This window comes from Amblyomma americanum, chromosome 1 (genome assembly GCF_052857255.1).
Source record: "Amblyomma americanum isolate KBUSLIRL-KWMA chromosome 1, ASM5285725v1, whole genome shotgun sequence".
In the NCBI taxonomy this organism is placed as follows: Eukaryota; Metazoa; Arthropoda; class Arachnida; order Ixodida; family Ixodidae; genus Amblyomma; species Amblyomma americanum.
Window position 1 is genome coordinate 394,160,806 of NC_135497.1, and position 24,207 is coordinate 394,185,012.

Below are 24,207 nucleotides of genomic sequence, written 5' to 3' on the forward strand. Positions count from 1 at the left end.
TGCATCTGAAGAAACCCATCAGAACCTGCTTCGGTCTCCAAGTCATCGCAAAGGCGGAACGTCAACTGCTTCAAACACGGATAGAAGAATGCAAGCTAACAAAGAAACACCTGGAAACAGAATTGTTCTTCGCAAAACGTGAGCTGGAGTTCATTGCTTCGGACATTCTTGCCAGCGTTCAATTAGTTTCCAACCAGGAAATGCGCACGAGAGAAAAAACTCGAAATCACAAGAACAGAGGATGCACGCATTACTTGTTGAAAAAAAAAACAGGCACCACGTCAACAATGATCTTCGAAACAAAGAACTTGTTATCCTAGTCTGAAACCTGCTGAGGCCAACTTACTCAGCCGAGGTTTGAACTTCGACCAAGGGAAAGTTCCCAACCCATGAAAGGCTGCTTGTGCCGTCGAAGGAGTGGTGCGATTACTGTACCTAGGCGTTCAACACGAAGTTAGGGCGAAGGCGTCTCGTATGAAGGCGTCCCCTGACTACTCCCTGCCTCAAGAAGAAAGCACGGCAATTCGTAGCCTATAGGTAAAAGATCAAATTGTAATCCTATCTGCGGATAAAGGCAATGTCAAGGTAATCCTTGACCACTCTTCGTACCGGGTATAAATGGAAGCCTTGCTGCAGGATGAGAATACCTATCGCAGACTACCAAAAGACCCCACGTCAAATGTGCAGACGTCTCTTCAGAAAATGCTTGCAAAAGTCTTCAAGAACATTCCACCATCCATGAAACGCCTCTACTATCACCTACTATGTATGAACGGCTCGGCACCTGCCATACACGAGCTTCTATAGGTTCATAAAGAAGGCGCCCCTCTACGCCCAATTGTAGACTTCAGGAGGTCTCCGGTGCATTCACTGTTGCAGTACCTACACGATGTTTTGGCTCCACTGGCTGGAAATACAGAAACAAACGTCAAGAAGTCGTCCAACTTTATCAACAAGGTAAAAGGCATTGTCCCTGAAGACGACATGCTTGTTTCTTTAGATGTCTGCTCACTCTTTACCAGCGTACCGGTCAATTTGGCTGTTGAAGCTTGCAGGCAATGCCTCGAAGATGAGGACTCATGGCAAGAACGAACCCCTTTCGGCGCAGCAGAGCTATGCAAGTTATTGCGCTTCTATCTTACTAAAACCTAATTTACATATAATGGCAACCTTTACCAACAGCCTTTCGGCATAGCAATGGGAGCAGCAATCTCTGTCCCAGCGGCAAACATCACGATGGAAGTCACTGAAAACAAAGCCCTGACCACTTTCCAGCCAAGGCCAATAATATTTCTAAGGTACGTGGACGACTGCTTCTGTCTGTGTCCTAGAGCGCAAGCACACGGCCCTTTTTCTGGACCACCTGAACAACACTGAACCATCAATCAAGTTCACTTTTGAGGAAGAAACCGACGGCTGCCTCCCATTCCTAGACACCAAGGATCCACTCACCTCTGGGGCATTGCAGCCTCACTGTGCCAGGCTCAAGCAGGCAGGTGGATGAGCTGCGTTCGCCACGCGATGCGAACATGGGAGCCACCCGTCCCAGCTATCCCTGCTCTGCATATCCCATGGTCACCAAGTTTCCGTCCGCCGTCAGCATCACCACAATGTCGTTGCCTGAGGCTATCTGCGGAAACACAATACAGCACAGACCGCTTATAGTGTATACAGTGGGCACTCTGGAAGATACATTTGGGTCTGTTCACCCAGTCACTCACAAACGGTCTGTGGTTGTCTCCCTGATCAACCGTGCAAGACACGTCTGCAACCAAGACGCTAATCTAAAGAGCGAAATAAAAAGAATAGAGACCGACCAGCAAAGACACGGCTAGCCTCTTTCCTTCATCAGGAACACCGAAAGAAGATTGCCACCAAAACAGCCTGCCTCCGAAGAAAGCGACAGCACCGAAACACCAGAAGAAAAACGAGCCCCTGGCCCATATGTAGCGGGAATTAGTGAAGTGCTTGCATGTATTTTCTGCAAGCATGTCGTCAACATCGCACACGTCCCCCGCTGGCAAGGTGCAAACAAGACTGGGGAAAGTGAAGGACAAGCTCCCTCGTGAAAGATTTTCAGGCGTTGTGTACAAAATGGACTGCGCCGGTTGCCCATCAATATATATTGGTGAAACAAAGGACTTCAGCAGATGCTTGAGAAAGCACCAGAAGGACATCCGAAAACAAAAATATAACAACAAACGCCATCGCCAAGCATGTGCAAGAAACCGGCCACGAGATTTACAGGGATCAAGTAAAAAATATTGAGAACAGAAAGGAACACATCAGCATGGCAGAATCTTGAGTCTCCTATCATACAGACATTGTCGAACACACTAAACAAGAACGACTCAACTCTACAGCCTATCTATGCTAAATCATAAAAAAACACCGCTGGGTGCTACGAAAGAACGGATCCGCAAGACGATTGCTTCACAGTGAACAACGGAGCAGCAGTGCTCCCGAAACGTCTTTGCATCTTTACTGACTGGCCAGTGACCAGTTCTCCTGATCGCCATGATTCCTCACAAGACGCTATGCCGTCAAACCCTCCACTACATCAATCTGTGCCACCAGTTTGAACAACTGGCCAACACCGGAATTCATAGATTTGTAAGGATCTCCGCGAGACTCGCTGCATTCTGCACGCATTTGCATTTCAACCTAAATTGCAAGTTTTTTCAAGTTATCCCGAAATCATTGCGCCTGAAGAAACCCATCAAAACCCGCTTCGGTCTCCAGGTCATCGCAAAGGCCAAACGTCAACTCCTTCAAGCACGGATAGAAGAATGCAAGCTAACAAAGAAACGCTGGAAACGGACTTGTTCTTCGCAAAACGTCAGCTGGAGTTCATCGCTCCGCACATTCTTTCCAGCGTTCAATTACTTTCCAACCAGAAAATGGGCAGAACAGAGGAAAAGCACTCGAAATCACAAGAACAGAATTTGCAAGCATTACTTGCTGTAAAAGAAACAGGCACCACGTCAGCTATGATCTTCAAAACAAAGAACTTGTAATCCTACAGTCTGAAACCTGCTGAGGCCAAGTTACTCAGCCGAGGTTTGAACTTCAACCAAGGGAATGTTCCCAACCCACGAAAGGCTGCTTCTGCCGTTGGAGGAGTGGTGCGATTTCTCGACCTAGACGTTCAACACAAAGTTAGAACGAATGCATCTCATATGAAGAAGCCGTCAAATGACTAGCCCCTGTCTCATGACGAATGCAAGGCAATGCACAGCCTATAGGCCAACGATGAAATTGTAATCCTACCTGCGGATAAAGGCAGTCACGGTAATCCTTGCCCACTCTTCCTACCAGGAAAAATTGGAACCCTTGCTGCAGCACGAGAATACCTATCGTAGACCACCAAAACACCCCAAGTCAAAAGGTGCAGGCGTCTCTACAGAAAATGCTTGAAAAAATCTTCCAAGCGCCTTCCACCATCCATGAGATGCCTCTACCATCAGCTACTATCTACGAACTGCTCGGCACCCGCCACATACGGGCTTCCAAAGGTTCATAAAGAAGGCACCCCTCTATGCCCAATTGTACACTTCAGGAGGTCTCCGCTGCATTCACTGTCGCAGTACTTTCACGGTGTATTGGCTCCACTGGTTGGAAATACAGAAACGAATGTCAAGCACTCCTCCGATTTTATTAACAAGCTACAAGCCATTGTCCCTCAAGATAACGACATGGTTGTTTCTTTCGATGTCTGCTCACTGTCTACCAGTGTACCGGTCAATCAGGCTGCTGATGCTTGCAGGGAGCGTCTCGAAGATGAGGACTAATGGCAAGATCGGACCCCTTTCGACGCAGCAACTGTGCGAGTTATTGCGGTTCTGTCTCGCTAAAACCTATTTTACATATAATGGCAACAAAAGCTATTTTACAAATAATGGCAACCTTTATCAACAGCCTTTCGGCACAGCAATGGGAGCAGCAATCTTTGTCCCAGCGGCGAACATCACGATGGAAGTCATTGAAAACAAAGCCCTAACCACTTTCCAGCCGAGCCCAAAAATATTTCGACGACTGCTTCAGTGTCCTAAAGCGCAAGCACATGGCCCTTTTTCTGGACCACCTGAACACCACTGAACCCTCAATGAAGTTCACTGCTGAGGAAGAAAGCAATGGCTGCCTCCCATTCCTGGACACCACGGTATCCACTCACCTCCGGGCATTGAACCCTCACTGTGCCAGGCTCAAGGAGGTAGGCAGATGACCTGCGTCCGCCACAAGATGCAAACATGGGAGCCACCCATCCCAGCTGTCCCAGCTCTGCACAGCCCCTGGTCAGCAAGTTGCCCTCCGTCGTCAGTATCACCATATGGTTGCTGCCAGAGGCTATCTGTGGAAACAAAATACAGCATAGAATGCTTATAAGGCACACTGGGCACTCTAGAAGATACATTTCGGTTCTGTTCACCAAGTCACTCACAAACGGCCTGTGATTGTCTCCCTGATAAACCGTGGCAGACAGGTCTGCAGTCAGGACTCCAATCTAAAGAGCGAAATGATAAGAGTCCGACCTGCAATGAAATGGTACCCTCTTTCCTTCATCAGGAACACCGAAAGAAGAATGCCAGCAAAACAGCCTGCCTCTGAAGAGAGAGCACCGAAAAACCAACAAAAAAACGTCCTCCTGTCCCATACGTAGCGGGAATTAGCGAAGCGCTTGCATAGATTTTCCGCTAGCATGTCGTCAACATCGCGCACGTCCCCGCTGGCAAGGTGAGAAAAGAACTGGTGAAAGTAAAGGACAAGCTCCCTCGTGAAAGATTGATTTAAAGGCATTGTGTACGAAATAGACTGCGCCGGTTGCTCGTCAATATATATTGGTGAACCATCAAAGGAGTTCAGGAGATGCTAGAGAAAGCACTAGAACGACGTCCGGAACCAAAAATGTAACAACAAACGCTATCGCCAAGCATGTGCAAGAAACAGGCCACAAGATAAACTGGTATCAAGTGAAGATTATGACAACACAAAAGAACACATCAGCACGGCACAATCATGAGTCTCTTATCATATAGACATTGCCTAACACACTAAACAGGAAAGACGAAACTCTACAACCTATCTATGCTAAATCATTAAAAACGCTGCTGGGTGCTACAAAAGAATGGATCCGTGCACCGATTGCTTCATAGTGACCAAGGGAGCTGCAGTGCTCTCAAAATGTCTTTCCATCTTTAGTGAGTTTAGCCGGTGACCAGTACTAATTATCAAAGTGGCACATGCGCAGAGGAACCACGAGGAGGTGCTTCGCATCCTCAGCTGTGCGCTCGAGGGTGCACTGGCCTCATCAACTGAATAGAGCACGCAGATGACTACAAGTGTTCAATATATGCCTCTCAACACCTGCGCCGGTTTTCTTCGTCATGTGCCCGCAGCGGCTGCACTGGCACACAAGAGCGCGCTCGCATGTTCACCCTAAAATAATGCTCGAGAGGCGCGTGAAGCTTCCGGCATTTAAATCAAAGAGGCGTTCACTCGGTACATAAGAACAAAAACTAATTATGAAAATGTCACGAGTCCAAATATGGCACGTGCAAACACTTCATCGATCAAAACAGAAGTCTATTGGACCCTGTTCATGAGACGACAAAAACACCTTGACCAGGTTCAGGACGCTTACTGCTCGTACTTAGCCACTAGAGATGGTGGAAATCGCAGTAAACTATCGAGCAAAAAATGTTGAAGCTTTCCCGTGAACGCCATGACGCGATATGTAGATGTAGAGTGGGGAGAGGGATATCTCACAAGATCAAAGGAGAATGTCCTATAAATGTACCGCCGCCCGCTGACTTAACCCGAATGCACGAACACGTGGATTGGACTGACAGTAGTGCCACTGAGCTTCGGTCGGTGGGCCCAAGACAATTTTAGGGCGGATGATGAGCTGCCACAAACATATCGAGCATAAACTCCTAATGGGCACTGAAACGTCTTTGGACGTTCTAAGGATGTTTGAGACGTCCTGCAGACGTTCAAACCAAGTGGCCATGGGAGCTCAGACAAGGTGCCAGTGCTCAGCGGCACGAGCCAGTCAAATCCACACCCTTGAGCATGCGTGTCAGTTCTGCGCATCCACACAGAATTGGTTCGTAGCTTTCGTGGTTTCTGATGGGTTGCTCTCCCAGTGCGTGAGCAAACCTTGTAGGACCCAGGTACTGCAACTGAACGAAGCGCACATTTCGATGCTCTAATGATACTGGGACAGGGGCACGGCTCTGAGCTTCCGATTATCTCATGCGGGCAACCTGCAGCAACAGGTTTTTTTTTTCCGGAAACTGCAAGAACTGTACACGACAGGACCGAACTAACGACACGACAGGAACGAACAAACGACTGGAATGTGAATATGTCACTGAATATGCTGCAGGGATTAAACATAGCACGTATGCTCTAAAGAGCAGAAAAAAGCATTTCTTATCCTAGTGTACTGAACGAACAAGTGGCAGGGGTATTTCTACGAACCTGATGAAAAGACGCCGGCGTCGAGATGGCGGGTTTGGAGGTGGCCCTCTGACTCCCTCAACTCGTGCCATCGGGCATCTTCCTGCTGAGCCTGGCAGTCACGGTTGTCCCACACCCAGGCTGTGTGTGGCCCCTGGAGTCAAGCCGGCTGGGCAACTCCTGGTAGCGGAGCGCACAAGAGACGCAGCCTGAAAGCAAGAGTGTGTACGCCGGTTTTCACGCAGTTCGAACGCCAGGAGGTGCGGTGGCGATAGTGGTGGTGATGATAGAGGGAGATTTGTTTAATCTACCCCAATTACAACGGAGCCATTAAAGGCTTTCCTATGTGCGTCATATCCCTTTTTATTGAGGTTGATTCTTTTGACTCCATTATTAGCTGCAGTCTAAGCTGGCGCCAGCAAACGCTGATAAACAGCAGGCAAGGCCAGATGCCGTATCAAAGGCATGTCTGAATAACCAAGGAAGAAAAAATGTGCCGAATTGTTACAAAGTTACGGCTGGCCTCTCCTTCGGGTTCATTTTTTTTCAGTTCTATTTTGTTCTAGAACTTATATGCGTAAAATTCTGCAGCTTATCTTTGTCTTTACTATCATTTGTTTGGCACTGAAGCAACAAGAACAAATCATTGTTTTTGTTATGACTACATTGGTCTAAAGGAGAGACGAAGAAATAGGCACAGAGAAAGAGAAATAACTATTTTACCGAGGGATTTCGGGCACGCATGTCTCTGGGTCCCCGCATGACCCTACTGCACTACACGTTCATGAGTTTATGGAGCTCTAGAGGAGTGCCGATCGAGAAGTGAGAAAATTGAACAAATTACACATTGCTCACTTACCCGTAGCAACAGAGCTGCTCCCAGTTGAAAGGGCTCGCCCCAGAATATCGCCCGTGAAGGAGATGTCAAGGTTGACTCCTGCGAACGACGTAGCTGAAAAGATTCCTTCTTGTTCATCTCTGAGCGCGCACAGTGATCGCTATTTCAGTGACGAACACTACAGAAACACCCAACAGCTGGCCATATGACCTCCCGAGAGCAGGAATACTAACTGTGTCGCTGATTTTTCTTTTCAAGCGCTTAGGAAATGAAAATTTCTTGGATGACAAGATTGCCTTGATTCATTTCGAATTTTGACTGCGGGCTTGGAAATGACCAATATGGAGAGGAGTACGAAATTTTAGAAGTGTTTAGAAAAATTAGAGATTGCTCTACACTGAAATGTGCAATTATGCTCGTTCGTTGCACTGATAGTGTTATTATCCTGACATTTCTTTACTGCCTCATTGTGAAAAAGCTAAGTTTTTTTTAACACGCCTGTGAAACAAGCTTGCAGTGACCTTCACCTTCCTGAGAGCTTGAAAGAAGGGAATGATCTGACTTTGAGGACACTTGCTAAATGCCACTGCAGGTATCAAATGTCTGATAAAGGAGTTTTCCAAGCTTTCTCTCACTCCGTGGCTGCCACATTTGCAATCACATGCTCGTTTACATTGTACTAGTATTTTGTAGCCATAATCAAGAAGCTATCTCACCGTCCTTTTACAGTGCTTCATCCTACATCCTGCGCTTCGCGTTGATCTTGTTGATACTGGAGAAATTATGTGTAGTAGTGTAGAACTGTAGTTACGAAGATATGGTCTCGTCAAGCACAGGAATTTCTGCTGCATCGTTTTTCTGCTGTTTTAACGAGAAAGATTTCAGTGGCACCGAAAGACTCAGTGCTATACTTAGGCAATAGACCCATGAAGAGACTTCGCCCAATTGACCTGAGTGACATGTGGTAAAGCTCTCCTTTCCAACTCCCTTACACAACACAAAACACACACAACGCACTATGCACATATTCATCACCATAAACAGCTTCACCAGAGCCGTGGGTGTCTAGAGTTACGAGATATTATGTCACTGTTTCCCCCGTGGAATGTCCACATGTCGATAGCTTTAACAAATTTCGTCCAATATTTTACCAGAAAAGGTTTACCACACTTTGACTGGCTGTACAGCCTAGGTGGATATATGTATTGTGAAGGTCCTCTAGCATCCTGTTCTTACGTCTTGCTCACGCAGAGGCAGATACAAATGTACAGATACTAGCGAAGGTGCTGCTTTGGTCACTTCACCTGCCAGAAGTGCGTAATTCCACCAATTACACTCAAGGAAGGCTGAAAATATTCTGGTTTTGTTTATGGTTTCAGGGGGATTAACGCCCTAAAGCGACTCAGGCTATAAGAGATGCCGTAGTGAATTAGGGCTTAGGAAATTTCAACCACCTGAGGCTCTTTGACATGCACAGACATCGTACAGTGCACGGGCCTCTACAATTTCACCTCCATCGAAATTCGAGCGCTGCAGCCAAAACAAAAAATATTCTGTAATTACCCAATACAACTGCTTTTTTATAAAAGGTGTTCGCTACTTACGCTCTGCGTATTTGTTGTTTAAAGAAAGTTTTTATGTACTTCACTCATGTAATGTCTATTGGAAGCTATCCTACGAAAGCGCTTGTCTCGTGCCAGTGGTTTTCTTTATGGGGCTTCTTGGCCACCAATAAGTGCCGGCTCAGCAATGTGCTCAAAAATTCAATGCTGCTAGAAGTGGTGCATTTCTTCAACCCTTCCAAATATGTCGTTATTTTGAACATGCCTACAGGGAGCGTATCGTACGGCATGTTTTAATATCATCCGCCTCACGTCCAATGCAGGACAAATGCCACCAGCTTCTTTCCAATAAACCCTGCCCTGTGCCAGCAGCGGCCACTCTATATCGCAAGCTTCATCTCATCCTCCGACCTAACTTTCTACCGCCCTCTGCTACGCTTACCAACATTGGAATTACATAAAAGACTATCGGTTATCTTCCCTTGACATTATATGGCCTGGCCATGCCCATTTCTTTATTTTGGCAAGGATGTCATCAACTCGCGTCTGCTCCGTGATCCATTCTGCTCTCTTCGTGTATCTTAACTTTAATCTATCATTATTCTTTCTTTAGCTTTCCGCGTTCTCAACTGAAGGTGAACCATTTTCGTCAGCCATCACACATCTGCTCCGTAGGTGAGTTCCAGAGGTATGCACCATTTATCTGCAGTATTAATAGATGTATTTTCTAATTACGGTACTGCATCACTACAAGTGATACATCTCCAACACAAAGAGTATGTATTGGGTTAAAACAGTAGCACGGTACACATTACAATTCGAATGTCGAGAGTGAGAAATACTTCTTCAACTTGAAATTATAATCCCCATTTGGCAAAAGGCCCCTCACTGACGACAATGCACACATGGATGGTTGACCACTACACTTTGAAGCGTAGTGGCGGGGACACCGCAGAGCTAGAGTGGCTAATTTCTTTGCGCTTTTCTGCTCTCAGATTCCATGGTGCTGACAAAGTACAGAATACCGTATGTACACGATTGTAAGTCGACAATTTTTTTGAAATTTAAAATTCCGAAGTGGGGGGTCGACTTACATTCGAAACGAAACCTTGAACTGCCAATAAAAGCAAGAAAAACAATCTATCAGGGACGCTACAGCGATGTTAGAAGTTTTTGTTTGCTCTACGGCTCCAAGCGTAGCATTCAGGTATTCCGCGGGCTTTTTGGCCAGGATTTCTCATTTTTTATTTTTACTGTACACATAGTTACCCACCGCGATGGTTCAGTGCTACTGAACAGGATACCCGGGTTAGAACCCGACAGCGGCGGCAGCGTTTCGATGAAAGCGAAACGCAAAGGCGCCCGTTAGCTGTGCAATGTCAGTACAGCAGGTTGAAGATCCCCAGGTGGTCGAAATTATTCGGAAGCCCTTCACTACAGCACCTCATTCTTCCTTTATTCTTTCACTCCCTCCTTTATCTCTTCCTTTACAACTGGGTTTCGCCAATATTTGAGACAAATACTGCACCACTTCCTTTCCCCCAAAACCACTTTCATTTCATTTCACTCGCGGGAAGGGCCACTGTCCCGCTGTTCCAATCGCGGAGTCTGCGCCAGTGCCCGGGAGTGTCGCTAGCTGATGCAAGAGTTGCTATTTCAGTTGGTTGTGCAATACGTGACAGCGGCACTTCTTGGGAATGCCGATGTTTGCTGGAAGAGCCGACGCCGATTACTCTTTGTTTGGCAGTGCTTCGAGTTGGTGCTTTTGACTCGACTGCCGGTCGCGTGCTTCGCCATGAGCTCTCCAGGTTCGAAAAGCATTCGGCGCTCATTCACTGCAGCGTTTAAGAGGGAGGCCATCATTTACGCCGAAGAAACCAACAAATGCGCGGCGGGCCGCAAGCTCGACGTCTCTGAACGGTTGGTGCGGGAGTAGTGAAAGCAGAGAGACAAAATTTTCGATTGCGACTCCAAGCGAAGAGGTTTCCGCGGGCCGAAGTCGGGACGCTTTCTGGAGCTGGAGGTCAAGCTTGCAGCGTATGTCACCGAAATACGTGATCGGTCCCTTCCAGTGACATGCGAAATGATCACGCAACAAGCCCTGCTCTTTGCTGCAGAAGCTAGAATACTCCGAACAGACTTCAAAGCCAGCAGGGCTTGGGCTTCGAAATTTATGGAGGGCTGGCTTCTCTTTTCGTCGGCGTACTAGTGTATGCCAGCCAGAAGCTGCCTGCTGCTTACGAGGAGAAAGTTCTCGCCTTCCATAGGCACAACCTCAAGCTCCGCGACTCGCAGCGATACCTGCTTGTCAAATCGGCAATGCGGACCAGACTCCAGTCTACTTCGACATGACGAGCAACACAACAGTGAGCGTGAGCGGAGCTCGCGAGGTTAAGCTTCTCTAGACAGGAAACGAGAAACTTCGGTTCACTGTTATGCTATCACGCTTGGCAGATGGCACTAAGCTCCGAACGTACATCGTCTTCAAAAGAAAAACTATGCCAAAGGAAATGTTCCCGAAAGGAGTGATTGTGCGAGTGAACGAAAAAGGTTTTATGACGAATGACTTAGTTATTGACTGGTACCGCCCGGGTGTGGCTTTTGAGGCCAGGGGCATCCCTCAAAAATTGCAATCCGAACCTCCTCATGCTGGATTCATTTCGCGGCCGCCTTACCGCGAAAGTGAAGGCAGAGCTCCGAAATGAAGATACAGATATGCTGGTGATTCCCAGCGGTCTGACGGGGCAGCCACAGCTCCCAGACGTTGGCATTAACAAGCCATTCAAGGACTTGCTTTGGCACGAGTACGAGTGGCTGGCGGCAGAAGGGCGGGAACTTATTCCAACGGGTACATTAACTTCATGAGTAATCATTTTTCTTACAACTTCATCACGCTTACACCTTCGACATTTTTGTTATTAATGCTTCCATGGATGGAATAATACTTTTTGTTTTGCTTTGCAGGGAAACAGATAGGGAACATCTAAATGAAATCCACTGCTCAAGATTTCCTCCAAAATTTTTAGTAGTCAGTGTCAAAAAGTTAAATGTGATTTTCGCAGGTTCATGTTTTTGGCCATCATCACTAGCATTATGGAACTTTTCATTATGTTCTGAAGATGCAATTTTAATAAACTTTACACCGTTGACCTTAGAAAGAATTGAAATGTGGAGCTATGCTATTATGTGGCCAAGTGAACATATCAAATTTTGTTAACAATAATACCAGCTATTAATATTCTAGATTTGTAATGCATCAACATAATTGAACATTTTTCTAGGGGTGTGCGAATACTGAAATTTTCGAATACGAATCGAATCCGAATATGTAGAAAAAAATGGCTTCGAATATCGAGTATATGGTCAGCACACAAAATAAATTCAGAAAAGATAAACAAGCAAACATTGCTGCTCATATTTTTTTCAAAATAGTGAATGGCCTTTGCAACTGCAATAAACAAAACTACACTGCCTGAGCACCGTATAAAAAAAAATTCATGATGTGCACAGAAATGCATACTACTTAATTGAACAGCATAACAGTATCCAACCTGCAACGTGGTCAGACAAAATGAAATCCATAGCATGACAGGACTGGAAACAAAAGTAACACGATGCAGTGGTGGAACTGACAACTGGCTTCTTGTAGCAGCTATTGTAGCAGACGAAATTGCAGTTTGTAGCAGCAATTTCAAGTTTTGTAGCAGGAAAAATGGCATTTTGCAGCAGATATTTGAGCTTTTGTAGGAGGAAAAAAACTTTCTTAGCAAAATTTCATGTCTCGAAGCACTTAAATAAAGAAGGCTTGTTTTATTTCTGGAACAGTCAATTGCTCCGGTGTTTATGACGACCATAGCCATGCAAAAACAAGCTTCAATCCCAAATTCAGTCTAAATTCTGTTCTTTCCTTAAAAAGCTGCAAAAATATGCAAACAGGAGATTTTGCTAAGAATAAAGCCTTTTTTATTCATATGGACGACATAACGAGATATGCAACAAAGCTATAAAAAATTATACCATTCTTAGAACTGCAAAATAAAGGTAATATTTCTTTTTTTTCCTTGATGACTCCATCTCAGACAGCGCCGCTGCGAGCCTTTCCTGTCCATTCTTCAGAAGGGCTTGCAACATCTGCAAAATTTTTAGACTTGACACCTGTTGCGAAAAGCAGCTCGGCATTCGTCATCATATTCCTGGCCAGCCTGATCTTTTCCAGTACCTTCTCTTCATTCTGACCTCTTTTCTGGGTGTCCTTGTGCGGTACACCAGCCTTTTGCTTGTTTTGCACGTCTCCTCTGCTGCATCTGCCTCCAACCACTGCAGCTGTCACTTCCGCGATACTTTCAGCGCTCCGATTAATCGTTGTGTCTTGGGAATGGCAGCTGGATTTCGGCCGAAACGCTGGCAATATGTCATTAAAGACCTAAGCCCATTTACAATTTGTATTGAAAAGGACGATCGCCCTCTCAGCACTTGCTGATTTTCACTGAAGCCCCTCTCCAAATGAGCTTTGCTGTGCGAGAGGCACAGAAGTGCTTTTACGGGTGCTGCCAACAAGGGATATTTTCGAGCCCCATCGTCTTGCTTGAGTTCGAAAAATTTTTGCCAGAAGTCATTTTGCCAAGTCATTCGGATTTTCTGGCTAATATCTTCCGAGACACAAAGACTAAACTCATCCATCAAGGCGGAGACCTCGTGAACTGCGATGACCTCCGGCAGCGATGACCAGCATGGATGAAGATGGACACTTTCGTCCCGCCATTTTCTTCCAATCAGCACAGGTTTTGAACAGTGTTGCCGGCAGATGTCGGGTTCCGCGACAGAGAATTTCGGTTCTGCTCTCGGCAGAGTTATTCAGCGGCGTTTTGGCGCAGACGTGGCGCAAAAGTAGGCAAAAAATCGATTTTGTAGCAGCATGTAGCAGGATTTCTGATTTGGCGCAGTTTGGCACAATCGGCGCAACAGTTCCACCACTGCATGATGGATAGTAAAACCTCATTAATTCGAAGTTCAAAGAACCGACACAAACGCCCGGGTTATTAGAAGGTCGATTTATAAAATGCCCCGCGGCCCCGAAAAAAAAAAAAAAACTAACGAAAATGCGGTAGTCTTATGAGGCGGCTCTATCGTGAAAGCACCTGTAATCATGTGACGAGCACCGAGTTTCGGCATGCTGGAAGACATCGCGAACGTAAGCGAGATGGGAATGCACATTGACATCGGAATGGCCAGACTGCTTCTAAAAAGGAAAAAAAAATTGACCAGCGACGCGTCAGTCAGCGTCTGAAAGCGGCACGGTGCTGAGATTGGACTACTGGCGAATGCACGGACCGACAGTTGCCACTGCCACGGGCGAGTGGCAAAGCTCAGAAACCAAAACTACGCGGCCAGGTTACTTTTTTGACCTAGTGACAGGGGCCCTCCAAATGTTGTCACGCCTGCCGTTACGCCCACTTAAGAGCTGCATGGGTTACAGTGCACCATGCAATAAATAGGCGGGATTTTTACAGGATCGCTTGCCCTGTTGTGACACCTCGACTCGCCCCTTCGGGACCCTCACGTGAAATTCCGCAAGTAGGCTTTCCCGCATAGCGTAGTTGACCAAAACAAGATGGCGGTGGTCACGGTCGGAGAGTTAAGGTGAAAAAACGAATGTCATAGGTGTAGGCAATAATTAGATAACACATTACCGAAGGATAAAAAAAATTAACGTGCTTTCGCGTAGCAGTTGTTAGAAGCGGGTTGTCCTCCATCTTGCTTGCAGCACGTGTGGTATGTGGGAAAGCCCACTTGCGGAATTGCACACAAGGTCAAGCCTGGCGGCATCGGAATGCGATCGGTCCACGCGATAAACCATGGAGAAGAAAGAACAGGGCCTTTATATTGTTTTCCTAGAACTTTAAACTCTATATTCAGATAATTTGCCCAGATACTGCGCATTTGCGACAATCAAATTAACAAAAGTCGGCGCGGTATACGATCGCTGCCGGGTATTTGGAAATTTTCGAATATTCGGAAAATCACGAATATCATTTCTCGAATACGAATATGAACCGAATATGAAACATATTCGATTCGTATTTGAAATATCGAATATTCGCACACCCCTAATGATGATGTACCTTAATAACAATATAAATAGAATAGCTCATGTCAGGTTTCAGCTATGGCTACAAATGTTGAGGGAAAGTGTCTTAATGACCCGTAAGAAATTACCTAATTAGGCTTCAGTTAATTTCTCAAAAGTAGAGAAGTAATTGAGATAAGCTGAAACTAATTACGCTTTTGAAAACAGAAAGAAGAAATACATACGCATACCCAATTCCGTGACAATATCTCTAATAAAATTTTTGTTTTAAGACCAGTGTCTCCCCTTAACAAGGTAAGGTAAAAGCCATTATCCCCGAAGACAACGGCATGCTTGTTTCTTTCGATCACTGATCACTCTTTACCAGCGTACCGGTCAACCTGGACATTGAAGCTTGCAGGCAAAGTCTCGAAGATGAGGACTCATGGCAAGATGGGACCACTTTCGAAGCAGCACAGCTATGAGACTTATTGCGCTTCTGTCTCGCTAAGACCCATCTTACATATAATGGCGACTTTTACCAACACAATTTTCGGCACAGCAATGAGAGGAGCATTCTCGGTCCCAGCGGCGAACATCACGATAGAAGTCATTGAAAACAAAGCCTTAACCACTTTCCAGCCGAGACCAATAATATTTCTCGGGTACGCGGACGACTGCTTCAGTGTTCTAGAGCGCAAGCACACGGCCCTTTTTCTGGACCACCTGAACACCACTGAACCATCAATCAAGTTCACTGTTGAGGAAGAAACCGACGGCTGCCTCCCATTCCTGGACACCACAGTATACACTCACCTGTGGGGCGTTGCACCCTCACTGTGCCAGGCTCAAGCAGGCAGGTGAATGACCTGCGTCCACCACGTGATGTGAACATGGGAGCCACTCGTCCCAGCTGTCCCTGCTCTGCACATCCCATGGTCACCAAGTTTCGGTGCGCTCTCAGCATCACCACAATGTCGTTGCCAGAGGCGATCTGCGGAAACACAATACAGCACAGACCACTTACAGTGTATACAGCGGGAACTCTGGAAGATACATTTGGGTCTGTTCACCCAGTCACTCACAAATGGTCTGTGGTTGTCTCCCTGATCAACCGTGCAAGACACGTCTGCAGCCAAGACGCTAATCTAAAGAGCGAAATACTAAAAAGAAAAGAGACCGAGCTGCGGAGACACGGCTACATTCTTTCCTTCATCAGGAACACCGAAAGAAGAAGGCCAGCAAAACCCCTGTCTCTGAAGAAAACGAGAGCACCGAAAAACCAGAAGGAAAACGAGCTCTTGTCGAATACGTAGCAGGAATTAGTGAAGCGCTAGGAAGTATTTTCCGCAAGCATGTCAACATCGCGCACGTCCCCACTGGCAAAGTGTGAACAGAACTGGTGAAAGTGAAGGACAAACTCCCTCGTGAAAGATTTCCAGGCATTGTGTACGAAATAGGCTGCGCCGAACGACATAGCTGAAAAGATCCCTTCTTGTTAGTTGATCCCTGAGCGTGCACAGTGAATGGTATTTCATTGACGAACGCTACGGAAACACCCTACAGCTGGCCATATGACCTCCCGAGAGCAGGAATAATGTGTCGCTGATTTTTCTTTTCAAGCGCTTAGGAAATGAAAATTTCTTGGATGACAATATTGTCCTGCTTCATTTCGAATTTTGCCTGCGGGTTTGGAAATGACCATTACGGAGACAAGCATGAAATTTTAGAAGTATATAGAAAAATTAGAACCTGCTCTACACTGAAATGTGCATTTACGCTTGTTCGTTGCACTGATAAAGTGTTATTCTCCTGACATGTTCTTTACGGCATCATTGAAAATGCAAGTGAAAAAGCTAAGTTCTTTTTTAACACACCCATGAAACAAGCTCGCAGTGACCTTCCCCTTATTGAGAGCTTGAAAGAAGGAAAACGATTTGAATTTGAGCATGCTTGTTAATGCCACTGCAGGTATCAAATGTATCTGATAAAGGAGTTTTTCGGTGCGAAATCTCATTCCATGGCTGCCGCATTTGCGATCCCTTGCTCGTTTACATGGTACAAGTATTTTGTAGCCATGATCAGGAAGATATCTCAACGTCCTTTTACAGTGCTTCATCCTGCATCCTGCACTTTGCACCGCGTTGAAACGAATGAAATTACGTGCAGTACTGTAGAACTGTAGTTATGACGATATGGTCTCGCCAAGCACAGGAATTTCTGTCGCACCATTTTTCTGCTGTTTTCATGACAAAGATTTTAGTAGCACCGAAAGACTCCGTGCTAGTTATGCAATAGAGCCGCGACGAGACTTCGCCCAAATGACAGGAGTAGCATGTGGTAAAGCTCCCATTTCAAACTCCTTTACACAACACAAAACACACATATTTTTCACCATTCACAGCTTCGTCCCAGCCATGAGTCTTGAGTTAAAAGATATTATGTCACCATTTCCCCTATGGAATGTTCACATGTCAATAGCTTTAACATATTTCATCAAATATTTTACAGAAAAGGTTTACCACACACTTTGACTGGCTGTACCCCCTTGGGTGTATATATGTATCATGGTTGTTTAGAAACCTGTTCTTACATTTCTTGCTCAGGCAGAGGAAAAGACAAAAATTTACCGATACTAGCACGGGTGCCGCTTTTTTCACTCCACCTGCCACAAGTGCATAATTTTACCAATCACACTCAAGGAAGGCAAAAAATATTCTGGTTTGGTTTATAGTTTAATGCCCCACTGTGACTCAGGCTATGTATGAGAGATGCCGTAATGAATTAGGGCTTAAGAATTTTCAACCACCTGGGGGTCTTTAACATGAACCGACATTGCACAGTGCACGGGCCTTTAGAATTTCGCCTCCATCGAATCTGGACCGCCACTGCCGAAACCAATAATATTCTGTAATTACCAAATACAAGTGCTCTTTTATAAAACGTGTTCGCTAGTTATGTTCTGCGTATTTGTTGTTTTATAGAAAGTTTTAATGTACTGTATAAACTGGAATATATGTCGAGATTTTTTCTTAAAAACAGCGAGCGAAAGTCGCCCCTCCTCTTATAAAGCGGCCTTAGCAGAATGTGAGTCGCAGTCTGGCAACCCACGGAGCCTGTTCGCGAACGGATAGCCAAAGCCGTATCGACATCCAAACGCGATTGCTTTTGATGTTTTCTTTTCGTTCAGAGCCACCGGATTGTTGGTCTTTGCGTGCACTGCTTTGTTTGACCTCGTGCGCAATTCCATGTTAGCAATGAGTACCTGCGGCACGCGGAGGCAGTTCACAGTGGCTTTCAAGAATTCGCTGAAGCGAACGGGAACATGGCCGCTAAGCGCATGTTCGGCATTTCGGAGAAGAGCGTGCGGTATTGGCGCAGACAGAAAGATAAGTTGTTCGCATGCAAGCCAAGCAAAATGTCCTTTCGCGGACGTCGTGCAGTGCATCCAAAACTTGAGGACGCACTTGCGGACTTTGTGCGGCACCTTCGTGCGCGGTAACTACCCGTGACTGTGCATTCCATTAAATGCAAAGCTTTGGACCCTGCGCGGGAAGCTGGACTACACCAAGAAGAGTTCAGTGCACCGAAGTCATGGGTGTGCCGTTTTTGAGGCGCAAGGAATTTTCTCTCCGTCGCCGCACATCCATATGCCAGAAGCTGCCAGAGGAGTTCGCCGATAAGATCGTCAGCTTCCAGCGGTATGTGATTCGGCTTCGTGAGGAGCACGATTACATGCTCGGACAAACTGCGAACGCTGACGAGACCCCTGTCTGGTTTGATATGCCTTCGGCTACCACAGTCAGCGAACGCGGCGCCAAAGAAGTAAAACTTCTGTCGACAGGAAGTGAGCACTCGCGCTTTACTGTCATGCTTGCGTGGACGGCAGATGGCACAAAGTTGCCTCCTTTTGTCATTTTCAAAAGGAAAACCATGCCGAAGGAAGCCTTCCCTTCAAATGTTGTGCACGTGAATGAGAAAGGGTACATGGACGAGGCTATGATGATTGATTGGATTCTTGTGGTGTGGAATCGTCGGCCCGGTGCATTGCTGCGTCATCGGAGCACGCTGGTTTTGGATGCCTTTCGCGGCCACGTCTACCCTTCAGCCACTTGACGTGGCACTCAACAAGCCCTTTAAGGACAGAGTGCGACAGGAGTACAATGAGTGAATGTCCGGCGACAATCCGAAGATGCCGACGGGCCGCCTGCAAAGGCCTCCGCTTGCGACCGTCTACACCTGGGTGTTGTCGGCCTGGCGTTCTTTGCCAGATGCCATGGAGCAAAAGGCTTTCAAGAAGTGCTGCATAAGCAACACGCTGAATGGAACTGAGGACGATGCACTGTGGGAGGCGGTGAGCAACAAGGAATCGTCTTCCGACGACACTGATGAAAGTTCGGAGTGAAGTCGCTGCTCCGGTGGTCCAGGGACGCAGCCGACATTGCAAATAAATGTGTTTCGGCAATATTTGCTTCTCTATTTTTTCTATTTTCTTCACTTGAAGGTAAGGGGGTCGACCTATATTCCCACTCGACCTATATAGTGTCACGTAGTGGCATAGCCTCCTTTATACTTTCTCGGCCTGTCAACTCCGCGCTCCGCGGCCGTCGTCGCCGCTCCTCCTCCTTTGAGAAGTTACGCCGCTGGCTGCCGAGAGATGGCGACAGCGACGTTGGGGCACCCACAGCCTGCCCACAGCAGCCCGGATAGCCGCGTGCCACGTGCTGTTGCTCTGTCGTCGTTACGTGGGCTTTTTTGCAGTGTGCAAGGTCTTACTTCCACTTTTCTGTGCCTTCCGATGCCGCAGGAATACAGCATTGCACCAAGTGGTGAGTGCCAGCTTTGATTTATCCTTCCGGCTATTGCTGCGTAGTGTTCAGCTGCATTAAGGCTTGTGAAAAATAGTGGCGGCACAAAAAACTGCGTTTATCACGCGTCAGTACTGCAATAGTAATTCGGGATGTGCACGTGTTTTTTTTTTTTTGGACTGCAAATGCTCCTTTTTGTATTATTTTTAATAAAAATTCCACTACCACCAATGCTAATTGCTTCTCTGCCTAGCTCGTCTGCGTAGTATGTTGGATGTGCTCCTGCGCATTTTTTTTTACAACATACGCTAATTGTGAAATTTTGTGAAAAAATAGAAACAGAAGATTTACCTATTGTTATGGTGGCTACTTTAAAGTGAGCTTAACCGAACGATGGAAAGCTATATTAGTTTAAAATGTTGTCAACTCAATCGTTGTGTCCCTCTCTTGCATCGGAAACCGCCAAACTCGTATTCAGCCGCATTGAGGCCTGTGAAAAATAACGACATTACCATAAACTGTTTATTACGCGCCAGAAAGGCAATAATATTAAATGTGCGCTAGTGTTCTCTGGTCTGCGGTGCTAATTTCTTCCCTGGTTAGCTCGTCTGTGTGGTATGCTACATGTGCTCCAGGGCAGTATTTTTTTTTGCAATGTATCGGCTAATTGTGAAATTCTTTGATAAAATAAAAACACAAGCTTTACCTATTATGACCATTGCTTTGGAGTGAGCGAAACCGAAAGATGCAACGCGTATGTTTGTTTTCCTTGTTTTTCAAGTTAGAAAAAAAAATTGTTTGCAGGACGCGATGAATCAATTAATGTAACAGCTGATACCGAAATTGTTCTTCTTACAGCTCCCAATGGCATACTGCTGCGTACCATTGTGCCGGTCGGACAGTAAAAAGAAGGAGCCCGGCGTTTCTTTTCATGAGATCCCCGTCGAAGCTGCACAGCGTGAGCAATGGCTGAAAGCAATACGAAGAGATGACTGGGTACCTAACTGCACTTCCAACTATTCAAGGGTATGCAGCAAACATTTCAAAATCTCTGACTTCGCAGAGGGCAAACGGCGCCGTCTGAAAAAGGGAGTTGTACCATCAGTGTTCAGTGACTACCCGTCGTACTTGCAACCTCGAGTATTGAAGGAGAGGCACAGTGTAAGCGGAAGAAAAAGAGCAGCTTTTCAGCCCCACCATAGCCAAGATGAGCCAGCGAAAAAACTCATGAAGCATGACGAAAGCACGAACGTGGAAATGCCGGCGTCTGATGCTGACAGTGAGGTCTCTGAAGCCGCTCCAACTACAAGTGTCAACTATTTTGAAGTGACGCAACACCAATCAAGAGCCACTTGTACAAAGCATGAAGAAGAACTTGTCCACGCCGACAAAACAACGCAAGCTGACATCAGATCTTCCTACTGGCTGGCAGTGGAAAGAATCAAGTGGAAGAGGAAGGAGAGAGACTTAAAAAAGCAAATAGAGAGGCTTCGCACCACGGTAGATAAATATAAAATGGAGCTGAAAAGGCTTAAAGAAGACAGTAATTTTGGAGATATAACATATATCCGGGAACAAGCGGAAGAAAAAAACATTGCTGCAGTTTTCCTGCTCAACCAAGTTGTCAATTTCAAGCGAAAAATGCCAACATGGTCTGAAGATGTAGTGCGACACTGCATTGTAGTTAGGCATCTTTCTACAAAGGCCTATGAGCACGTCCGAAAGGAAAAATTGTTGAAGCTTCCAAGTAGGAACACACTACAAAACTTCATTGGAAGTACCTCTGGAGAGACAGGTTTTAGTCGCTTGGTACAAGCCCGGCTGAAAGCAGAGCTTGACAAGCTTGAATCGCCGCAGTCCAGAGTATGTTCTCTCATCGTCGACGAGATGCGAATAAAGCCAAGGTTGCAGTACAACAAGCAGCAAGATAGCTTCGTAGGCCATGTGGACATGGGTGTGGCCACCGATCTTGACAGTGCGCCGGTACTGGCAAATTCCTTGCTTTGTTTTGTAATTAACGGCCTGTCTACTTCATACAGAATACCAGCATCGTACTTTTTTACGAAAGGACTGAATGGCGCACAGCTGTCCAAATTGATGCGATATGTTCTCACTAAGGTTGAAGAGGCAGGCTTCAAGGTGGTGCGCCTTGTGAGCGACAACCATAAAGTAAACGTGAGTGCCATGAAGGACCTCTGCGGCGAATTCCTCACGTACAGGATACAGCATCCGTGTAATCCTGATCGGCTGCTTTTTTTAAGCTTTGATTATTGCCACGTCTTGAAAAACATCCGCTCTCAGTTCCTTGCACGCGACCTTGGAAAGAAAGGCGAGGTTTCGTCATCTCACTTGAAGAAACTCTACGAGATGCAGAAAGATTGGATTGTAAAACCTGTGAGGAGCCTAACCAGAAAACATGTTTTTCCGAACAATATTGAAAAAATGAACGTCAAACGAGCTGTCGAAGTTTTTTCTCCAGGCGTTACATCTGCTCTGGAGTTTTTGAAAGAGCACGCAGGACAAAGCTGCCATTCATCATTTGCCTATGCGGGACCCACAATACTCTTTATGAAGAACATCCATCGGTGGTTCCTACTGCACGACACCAGCAACAAGTACCAACATATCGAGCAAAATTTCCCTGACGTCAGGCACTTTGACGACAAAAATGATTCTAGGCTGGAATGGCTGGAAGTTACATTTCCGCTATATATCGACTAACTGAAGAAAGATGCAACTTATCCTCGTGCCTTTTTCACAGCCGAAACGTACGAGGCCCTTCTGCTCACAACATACTCGACTGCTTGCTGCATTCGCTATCTGTTAGCTGAGGAGAAGTTCTGTTTTGTACTAACGCGGAAATTCAGCAGTGACCCGATTGAAGCGCTGTTTGGAACCCTGAGGCGGTCACTGGGATGCAACGACCAACTTGACGTGCGGTCAGTACTCTCAGGACTAGAAAAAGTCTTGAAGACGGGAATTGCCGCGACATCTGAACACAGCAACGTGCTATATCATGAGAGTCACCACAGCACTGGACTTAGGACTGCAGGGCTATGTGCACTTGGGAGGATCGATGAGCTTCCAAAGGCTGCTTTGGAAATCTTGGGACGCTTAGACGTGCAGCATGTCCCTGCTTCTCTACCTACATTGCAGCTGTCGGCCACGTTTTATGTAGGTGGCTACATTGCTCGTGTGATAAGTGAACATATGGAATGTGAGCAGTGCTGTTTACTCACAACCAAGCCACCTACTGGTAACCCACTCGAGCAGTTCACGCGAGAGCAGGACCGTGGTGGGCTGCTTTACCCATCTGACGAATTACTCTATGTCTTAGACACGCTGCGGCTGTTTGTGGAGACAAGCTTAAAAGAAAACCCACGACTTAAAAATCCACTGAAGAACCTGACAGATGCAGCTGTTCCAGCCATCTGTAAATCAAGGCTGCTGAAGTGCCCTTTCAGTGACAGCAGTCACCGTGAACATTTTTCTCTACTTGTGGCAACTAGATTCATCAGACCGCTGCTGGTGAACTACGCCTGTTCGATAACAGACAAGAATGATTTGTATAAGCCGCTGTTTCGGCAGAAGCCACTCTCACGAAAAGTAATGAAGCTGTAAAAGTAGCTACTCTTGTAGCACAGCGGCTGTTGTGAAATGTGTAAATAAATGTTGGTGCCTTTCTTCTTAAGTTTTGTTTTAGCGCAGCGTAGACTAGCATTGTAACTGTACTATAACCACTTACGCTAGCGGAGCAGTCATGTAGTTTTTCGAGCCATGCCCACGTATCTTGAAACTGCCTCACATAACATGTCATAGCGTTGGTGTTACTGGCTAACAACTAACGTGATCACTTGTTATGCTTAGAGGATGTCTGCTTTACGAGTAAATATAACGAGTTTGTACGATTCATGCTTAGTAGCAGTTATCCCGCGAGCGAATAACAGCGCTCCCATCCTCGCGCCGGCATTCGCACCAGTGCGCCTCGACACCTACGTCAGTGGCGCCCTCAGCAGCGGGAGCGGCAGCGCCGCGCAACTTTACCCGACGGCGCCGCTGTATGGTTCGCGCGGCGCGTTGACAGGCACAGAAAGTATAAAGGAGGCTATGGTAGTGGTGACGGCAGTCGAAGCAGCGATGAAGACGGACGAAAGGGTCTTCTAAAAGAACTGTTTATTGGGCTGACTTGCACCCAAAATGGACTGAATCACACGGCGGCGGCGAAGCGACAAGCGTGCTCGGCGGTCGTCGAACAGAATGACCGCCGCTGTCGGCCGTGCTCAATTTAAAGCTGATAGCGAACATTCGAGATAAAGGGCGCAAAGTTACTAGAACATTCCGGAACAACGTAGAATCAGCTTTGCCTGGCTGCGATCAATCGAGATAAATCTAGTCGCATCTTGCGTCGCAAACAAAGCGATAAGGTGGTGTCGCGGCAGATTTGAAAAACGAACAAACACTGCAAATATT

At 46.4% G+C, this 24,207-nt stretch overlaps 1 protein-coding gene across 4 annotated transcripts in view; it reads right to left on the reverse strand.

The window, feature by feature from the left end:
* LOC144115728 (uncharacterized) overlaps nucleotides 1-24,207 on the reverse strand; it is a 71,280-nt gene that overhangs the window by 30,861 nt on the left and 16,212 nt on the right. For 3 of the 4 annotated variants that reach the window (XM_077650216.1, XM_077650214.1, XM_077650213.1), the window contains exons 4-8: nucleotides 15,746-15,923; nucleotides 7,322-7,414; nucleotides 6,484-6,671; nucleotides 4,175-4,351; nucleotides 1,453-1,630 (exon numbers count right to left, since the gene is read on the reverse strand). In XM_077650216.1, coding sequence (XP_077506342.1) covers nucleotides 1,453-1,531 — 79 coding nt within the window. In that variant the 5' untranslated portion in view covers nucleotides 1,532-1,630; nucleotides 4,175-4,351; nucleotides 6,484-6,671; nucleotides 7,322-7,414; nucleotides 15,746-15,923. The remainder of the gene's footprint in view (nucleotides 1-1,452; nucleotides 1,631-4,174; nucleotides 4,352-6,483; nucleotides 6,672-7,321; nucleotides 7,415-15,745; nucleotides 15,924-24,207) is intronic. The other variant, XM_077650217.1, reaches the window with a different exon arrangement.